Here is an 8,784-nt window from a genome sequence, read left to right as displayed (position 1 = left end):
CTGAAGGAGTCTCAAAGCAGCTAACATTCTCCTTTCCCTTCCTCCCACACAACAAACACTCTGTGAGGTGGGTGGAGCTGAGAGACCTCAGAAAAGTGTGACTAGCCCAAGGTCACCCAGCAGTTGCATGTGGAGGAGCAGGGAATCAAACCCGGTTCACCAGATTACGAGTCTACCGCTCCTAACCACTATACCACACTGGCTCTCACACTGGGGAGAGTGGGGCGGGTTGGAAAATATTCATAACGTTTCCACTCCTCCTGCAAAGCACAATCTATTTGCTGAGTTTTCACTCCCCTTAGAAAAGAGCAGGGAAGGACCAAAAGGGGTGTCAAGGAAAATTGGATACAAGGCAACAAAGTTTTATGTACTTTGCCCACCTTCAGTTCAGTCATGCACAGCTGACTAGCTGGAGCAGCATATGAATTAAAATACATGTGCATCCTGATACATTAAAAGTAGTGGAGTACATATGGAGGACATATGGAGGACATATGTGGGACATATTTATCTGTATGCACAGCTGAGTAAGAAAATTGCCCATCCACTCTGCCTTACTTTGCTTGTACATCCTAAGCTGCCTCCCCACCTACATCCTGGCCCAGACAGCCATACACAACTCGAACTGAAGAGGGATTTACCATGCAGTAGTGGCAGGAAGTGAAGTGGGAATGTGATGTAGCAAGACAGGAAGTGTGTCCCCATTATCCTGGGCAATGGAGACACATTCCATTCCCTGCTTCTCCTGTTCAGAGCACAGGCAACAGAAGGGCTTCATTTGATGCCCTCAATGGCATCAATTTAATCTGATTAGTTATGTGTCACTGTCATGTTAACAGATTCACTGTGTAATCCCCAATTGCTTGAGATCACGGTGTAAAGGCGAAAGACAAAAACGATACTGAAGCTGCAGAGCTCAGTGGCTGCAAATAGGTATAGAATAATTAAGCAGCTGGAGGAATTCCCCTAGGAGGAAAGGTTACAATATTTTAGGTTGTTTTTTTTTAAAAAGGCAAGTAAGTGGGAACATGATAGAGTATATAAAATTATGCATGGTGTGTAAGAAGTGCATAGAAATAAGATTTTCTCCTCATAATAGTTAGGCTGTCCAATGAAGCTGTATGCTGGAAGAATCACGGGAGAGAATTTCCTGCCAGATCTGGATGAACCCCAAATGGAGGTGCGATGTTTTGAATGGATTCGGTCTCAACCAATCTGAGGCAAAGTAGGATCTGTCCAAGACTGGATAGAAGAATTTTGTGGTGCTGCAGTGACCCAGACATGAAAGAAATGGTGCAGGCCAGCTTCCACAAAATGCGAAGTTATGTCTCTAAGCTTCCTGAAGAAGGAAAATGCAAGGGGGAAGAGGGAGCAGCTTTGCCAAATCAAAACTTATGACTAGCTGAAAGCAAACACCAGGATCAGGAGAGGGCATGAAAGCTTTTTACTGACACTTCTAGCTTGTAGTCAGAGAAATGGTTTTATCAGTGCTCCCCAATCTCAGTTTTCAGGGCCAGCCCAAGACATTTTGGCACCTGAGCCGAACCATAAAATGGCACCTCACTCCCCACCAGGAAAGAAGGGGAGAGGGAAGAGCTAGACCAGGAACAAGAGGGGGATAAAGATCTACATCAGGATCTGTTGACCCTGTGGATCTGCTACCTGAGGTGGGTGGCTCACCTTGCCTCATGGGTGGGCTGGCCCAGCCAGGTTTTTGGGGAGAAAGGATCAGCTTTGCAAGAGCAACTTATGTCTTGAAGCTTAAGGAATAAATCAGGATACGAAGGAGAGGGGGCAGAGAGCTCCACTGTGACTGGCTGGTCAAGCTTGTAATCAGAGGGAATTATTTTACTTAGAAAGAGAATGTCATTTAGCTCTTTGCACTCCAAAACAACTTCAGTTGTGCCTAGCACAAGAGTCCCTTGAACTCTTTCTTAACCTGGGGTGCCTCTTTCATTTCTCCAATTTTCAGATCAGTTGACTACAAATCAGCAGGGGAGATTAAGTTATTAAGTAGCAGTTGCCGTTACAAGAAGACTACTGCAGTTATCATTCTGAAATGTGTCAGAAATCAGGCCTTCCGAATGGTTTATTCTGCCTGCAAATTTCATCCAATTCTGTCCCTTAATAAAAATGTTCCTCTTCCTTTTTTAAACAAAACAAAACAAAATAAGAAACAAAAATCCAATGTGAAAGGTATATTGGACAGAGGTGAGCTGTTACTCAAAGGTACTGAACCAGGGTCTGACCCAAATCTTGTGGTTGGTGAAGGGCCTATTTAGATAGCTTTAAAGGGGATTTATGGAAGATACTGCTATCAGTGACTAATTTCCAATATCAATGCAAATTGTTGGGATTCACAAGCAGGAGAGTACCATTGAGCTAGGCTTCCCATAGGCATATGGTTGGTCACTGTGGAAACACCATGCTATACAGTGGTACCTCGGGTTACATACGCTTCAGGTTACAACAGATGCTTCAGGTTACAGACTCCGCTAACCCAGAAATAGTACCTCGGGTCAAGAACTTTGCTTCAGGTTGAGGACAGAAATTGTGCAGCGGTGGCAAGGCAGCAGCGGGAGGCCCCATTAGCTAAAGTGGTACCCCAGGTTAAGAACAGTTTCAGGTTAAGAACGGACCTCCGGAACAAATTAAGCACGTAACCAGAGGTACCACTGTACTAGATAGGCTTTTGGGTGATCCAACAAGACTCTTATACCAAATATGTGATAGATCAGTACTGCATCGATTTTTATTTTTAAAGACTGCTTATATCCCTTGAAATACCACTTATGACATTGAAAATTGAACTAGGTGATCATTCAGCACAGCACTAAAAATGTAATCTGTAATCCTGGCCTTTATTACAAAGTGACATTAGAAAAATTAGTGGGGTGATGCATAGCTTTGAGCATTTAGAGAAAGTGCTAAATGCTGATGATACCCATCAATTTTCTGACAGGACCGTTCCGTTGTTTTTAAGAGTTTGCACTGTTTTGTTGTTTTAGGGTTTGTTGATTTGACGCTATTGTTCCTAGAGCTAGTGTTCCTGTGTTTGATTCTGGGTTTGTTTTTTGTTTTTACTATGCACACTGTTTCAATGGCAATGATAAGGACCAACTTGAACGGCTCTGAAAGAGGATTAGAGAAATTCGTGAAGAATAAGGCTATCAATGACTACCAGTCATCACGGCTACATTCCCTCTCCACTATTGGAGGAAGTAATGCTTTTGAATACCAGCTGCTGGGAATCACAAATGGGAAGAACCCTGTTGCATTCAGCTCCTACTTTAGGGCTTTTTCAGAGGCATGTGGCTGGCCAACATGAGAGCAAAATGATGGACTAGATGGGTGTTTGGCCTGATCCGGCATGATGTTTATTATGTTCTTTCCAGTGCCTTTCATAACAAACATGTTTTGTTGGCCTGCAAATAATTTATAACAATTTTATGTAAAAAGCTATAAAAGACATGGCTAAATTTGCTCGAGTAGCAGCCTGAGTTCAGGAATGGGAAAACCTTTCCAGAAATTTCCCTAGTCCCATCCAAATTCTCCGCTGGGCTTCCCTAGAAAACCCTCAAATGTTTTGCTACATGTGAAGCTCTGTAGCATTGTATGAGCCTTGGGATTGCACTCTTGCTTCCTCGGCAGGCTCATTCTGGTAGCAGTTCCTCACCCACCAAAGTTGTTGCAGCTGTATTTCAATTTTCTTGATCTCACCAGAGTCGCTAAGGCTGCTAATTCCAGCCATAGCTAGGTGGAGACACCACAGCACGTACAGTCCATAATGGCTAGGGTAGAAGAGCAAGAGAGGCATGTAGCTGCACCAGCCTGGAGCTGGCATAACAATCAGGTCCAATTTGGGCCCATGGAATAGCAGTAGAATTGGCTTAGGATCCAGCAGATCCCAGGCTGGTTCTGCCTCCCCTGTCTCCAGAACGCCCCATTTTGAGGGTTCCTACTTACTGTCTAGCAGGTGGAAGTAGAGCTCCACACCAGTGGAGGAAGGTGGTTGTCACTCTGCAGGCAGAGGCCACCAGGGTTGAGCAGTGGGGTAACTCCATCTAATATAAGTGCCCCTGCCCCTGCTTGGTGCAAAGGCAGGGTTGGATTGCTTAGTAAGGCTGTACAGTGGTACCTCAGGTTACAAACGCTTTGGGTTACAAACGCTTCAGGTTACAGACTCTGCTAACCTGGAAGCTGTACCTTGGGTTAAGAACTTTACCTCAGGATGAGAATGGAAATCGCATGCCGGCGGCGTGGCGGCAGCAGGAGGCCCCATTAGCTAAAGTGGTACCTCAGGTTAAGAACAGTTTCAGGTTAAGAACGGACCTCCAGAACGAATTAAGTTCTTAACCTGAGGTACCACTGTAATCCTAAGCACACACAAAGTACTGTATTTTTCCATGTATAACATGCCCCCGTGTATAAGACGACCCCTACTTTTTGGGACCCCAAATTAAGGAAATAGGGGGAGGTTGCCCAGCCTTGCCGCAGCCACCAATCACCCACCCAATTGACACAGCAGCAGCCAATCGCCAGCAGGCCTTGCCGCAGCCACCAATCACCCACCCAACTGCCGCTGACAATCTCCTGCTTGCGGATGCCACCAATCGCCCGTCCCCCCTCAGCACTATCTGTGTATAAGAGGACGCCAAATTTTTAACATTTTTAAATACAAAAAAAAAATCATCTTATACATGGAAAAATACGGTAGGTTCTACAGATCTGTTTCAGCTTAATATGTTTAGGATTCAGATTAAATGTTATAGATATATAGTTCATCTCAATTAGTTTGTGAATCACATTGTCTAAATTGTTGTTGAAGCCTGAAGTCATTATGGGTTGCTGTCATTCCTCGCTCATTACTTTTGATTTCAGTGTTATAGACCAATCAAGATACCCTCACACAAAATTATATTTATTTACATTCATAGCAAAAAAAGAAAAACGAAAAAGACAACCTTTCCCATCTTTCATAAGTTTATGAACTTCAGTATAAGCCTCCACATCCGATTATTATTATTATAATTATTTTAACACTACGGCTGTACTGAAATTTTGATTCCTATTTTGATTTAAAGGCTCATATTATAATTTCAATGGCAGCTTCTGTTAGGCAATAAAATGAACCAGTCCACTAAGAATAATTTTGGCATGGTTTTAGTTAATACGTATTCTTCCAAGAAAGCCATGGTCTCTAGCAAGCTGCTCTGGATTCCTGGCATATATCCAGGGCTTTTTTCCAGCCAGAACTCACTGGAAGTCAATTCCGGCACCTCTCAGGTGGGTGACATTGCCATTCTAAGAGAACAAGATTCACGGTGAGTTCCGGCACCTCTTTTTCTAGAAAAATAGCACTGCATGTTGTCTCAATAGCAGGTGTGATATCAGCCGAGACTAAACATAATTCTGCAGGTTTCTGTTTTCATATCAAGGTAAAACTTCCCCCCCCAAATCACTAGGCCAGTTATGTGAAATACCATTTCTCCCCCCTCACATAGGGTGTTCTCCAACATGTGAAAATGAAACCAGGTATGACTGGTTTTAGCTCAGTTTCAACATAATATCCTTTTCTATAGTATATTATTTTATGTGGGAGTGACATGCAAAAAGCATTCCTGTAACATGGAAAGTGGCCCTTTAACAGTATGGCAGGTGAATCAGAGGTTGCTTCCATATAATGAAAGCTACAAAATGTTTCCAGTGCAACCCAACTAGTGGAAGTTGCCATAATGAAATGAATGGGGAATACAACTGGCGATTTGCACCTACAACTTTACCTTCCAAATTCCTGCTCATCCAGTTTTCTCTAAACTCCTTTAGATATTCATTCATCTCATGTATGCTAAGTTAACAGCACTGATATGAATGCATTCTAACTACAGGAAAACAAAAGTGGAACATTTTGCATAAGGAAAATGACTGAATGCATTTAATGCTGAAGCAAGACATTTGTTCTCCATTATTTATGGTTTGTGAATGTAGCATATCAGCTATACTAGCAGTTTTAGTGTGTATATACATATATATGTACAAAATAGATGTGAAAATGTTCTGTTATTGAATTTATACATTAGAAGTGCTATATTGGTTTAATTCTAGAGAAGAGAAAGCTGTAACATCACAGAAACAAAAGTATGATATAGCATGCAGTCACAGTAGCAAGCACTAGAAAGAAAATTGGGTAAATTATTCATATATATGCATATTATGCAAATATATCTTACATTAATCATGTTCTAAAAATGTTTGGTAATGTAAATGCATGGTTTTCCCTTTTCGTTTTTAACCTGAGGTGTCTTCTAGTTTATCATTGGAATACTAATAATTAAAGAAACAATGGGCTAAGATTATCATATCCTCCATTGCCTGGCATTCTGGAAATTTGAAAAGCTCTGTGGCACAGAGAAGCTTTTTTATATATATATAAAAACCTTATCTATTCTTTTGTGGAACTGATTTGTTCTGCCTGGCTGCTCCACTGTAACATAGAGAAGATTTGCAAAGGGGAAGCAGGTACAGCAGAACATGGAGCAATGTATGTGCTAAAATTTTCCTCAAAAAGAATCTCCTCAGATTATAGTACCCCTGCAAAGGAGAAGATTTGATAACCCTGTATAGATCAGAATAGATCCTAAGTATGTTAGCAGCAGCTGCATTTCAAACAACATTCCAGTAACAATATGCTGTAGGGATTATCTTCACAAAATAATCCTATACCGTAATTGGAATATTAAATTAAAACATTATATAATGCACTGTATCACATAAGAAGAGGCTGCTTTGCATCGTTCAATAGCTTCTTAAGGATTGTAAATCCTATGAACGCGAAGCAAACTGATCTCTTGATCAAGATTTAACTTGCTACATGAGAATAAACAAGTGATCGCTAAAAGGATGATGCCCATTTTTGATAGGGAAACTGATCTTTGCTAGAATATAAAACACAAACCATTAGCAAAAACAAAAATTAAAAAATATTGATTAGGTTCATTGGTTCAATGATTAGGAAATATAACTTAGAAAAAGTGTACCAGTGTTAATTCTACCAGTTAATGAGCAGTCAAGTTTCCACAAACAATATCACATAATTCTGATAAATATGGAATTGCAGAGGTCTGAAAAATATTTGGGTGGTCTTAAATGACTTTTAGATTTATCAAAACCTACAGTTTTCAGAGCACTTGCCTCTCCATACTTTTTATTTTATTTTTAAAAAATCACTTAATGCGCATTCTGCTAAACTGTCCGTTATCTTCCGAAAGTACAGAGTGTGTGTGTATATATATAGTACATATGTGTATGCACAATGGGTATAATACACATTCTTTCACAATATATGTACACACATAAACAGGATTTTAAATATATTTATATATATTTTATATTTATATATATATATAGTGTAAAAGTTTCTTATGTACACATACAAAATAACAGGCAAATTAATATTTAACTTGTTGAAGTCTTTTTTTAAAAAAAAAGAAGAAGAAGTAAAGTCAATTTAGTTGACATAGTATAGCCAGTAGATTAAGTTGAAAAGAGAAAAAGTGAAAGGAAACACCATTCTTGACCATCTATCTATGGCGTTCACATCCGTTAGGTCAGGAATTTTTATCTTTAGCTGTGAAGACCTTCTCCGTAAATGACTCTTCTTTGTGTGGGCGCCAGTTCTGTCCAATGTACGCCTTCCAAGGTTTTCTCGATGCGAACTCTGTTTTCTGTACTGGATACCTGAGCTGTCAAAGGATATTGTTGAATTCTGAGGATCGGTGACGCTTGTGGTGACCTCATTGCTTGCAACTTCGTTGTGAATTTCGAGGGATGTTAGCAGAATATTCCCATGCATGTCCACCTAGTTGGAAACAAATTCATAATGATGGAGGTTCATAATTTTTTTCCAGTAAATAAAAATATTTAATTCTATTTCAGAATAGAGGGCGACTTCTGTTCCAAGTTTTAAATGACTGCTGAAAACTCTTCTATTCCATCAGGCCTATGCAGGAAATTAAGAATACATCTTTCCATAATAGTTAACTGATGTCTGATTTTAACTTTTTAACTTTTTTAGTGTATGGGTTTTTTTGTTCTATTGTTATACACCACTTTGGTGTTTTTTTAATGAATAGCAGTATACAAATGTTTTTAAAACAAACACACAAATAAATAAAATAAGGTTTAACTATTCCCCATGAAAATGGACAGAATTACCATATGAAGTGGTAAGGATTAGGAATCATGTCAATAACATAAATATAAAACAAGTAGGGCCTGAAACAAAATGTTGCAATGTAGACTTGTTCTGTAACTGGAGTGCTATTTTCCAGGGCTTTAGCCAGTCAGCCAGGTAGTCACACCTCAGGACCTCAGAAGATGCAGATCAGAGAGGGTTCTCTCCTGGGGGCGTTTAACACAGATGGGTCTCTGTTGGTGGGATGAGGAATCCCCCTAGACCTTTGCATGCTCCTGTGAGCACAACAGTATATAAAAAGGCTAAAGAGCAAATCCACTTTCACTACTGAATTGTATTGTAAGTTCTGATCAATATTCAAAATTGCATTTGATACAGATGCAGGCTACTCATCTGCTGTAGTATTCACAAAGTCGCTTTACCTACATAATGATCCTTCAGAAAAGTCATTAACACTATGGGCAAATTCTGGTCCCAAGTGAGTATTGCTGCTCATGCAAGGAATGACTGGTACAACACTCAAAATATCACTTTCTCCTCTCCCTAGCACACATATGGGTGCAAATGCATTGAGCCACAATACACTGACC

General features: G+C 40.2%; 1 protein-coding gene across 3 annotated transcripts in view; it reads right to left on the bottom strand.

Annotated features, from left to right (window-relative positions):
* Positions 1-4,900: 4,900 nt before the first annotated feature.
* The window catches only part of GABRB3 (gamma-aminobutyric acid type A receptor subunit beta3), a 199,965-nt gene continuing 196,081 nt past the window's right edge, over positions 4,901-8,784 (bottom strand). For all 3 annotated transcript variants that reach the window (XM_053384112.1, XM_053384113.1, XM_053384114.1), the window contains one exon: positions 4,901-7,858. In XM_053384112.1, the coding sequence (XP_053240087.1) occupies positions 7,508-7,858 (351 nt within the window). In that variant the 3' untranslated portion in view covers positions 4,901-7,507. The remainder of the gene's footprint in view (positions 7,859-8,784) is intronic.

This window comes from Podarcis raffonei, chromosome 4, assembly GCF_027172205.1.
Source record: "Podarcis raffonei isolate rPodRaf1 chromosome 4, rPodRaf1.pri, whole genome shotgun sequence".
Classification (NCBI taxonomy): domain Eukaryota; kingdom Metazoa; phylum Chordata; class Lepidosauria; order Squamata; family Lacertidae; genus Podarcis; species Podarcis raffonei.
The sequence above is the reverse complement of the archived record's forward strand: the minus strand, read 5'-3'. Positions and strand labels throughout refer to the sequence as shown.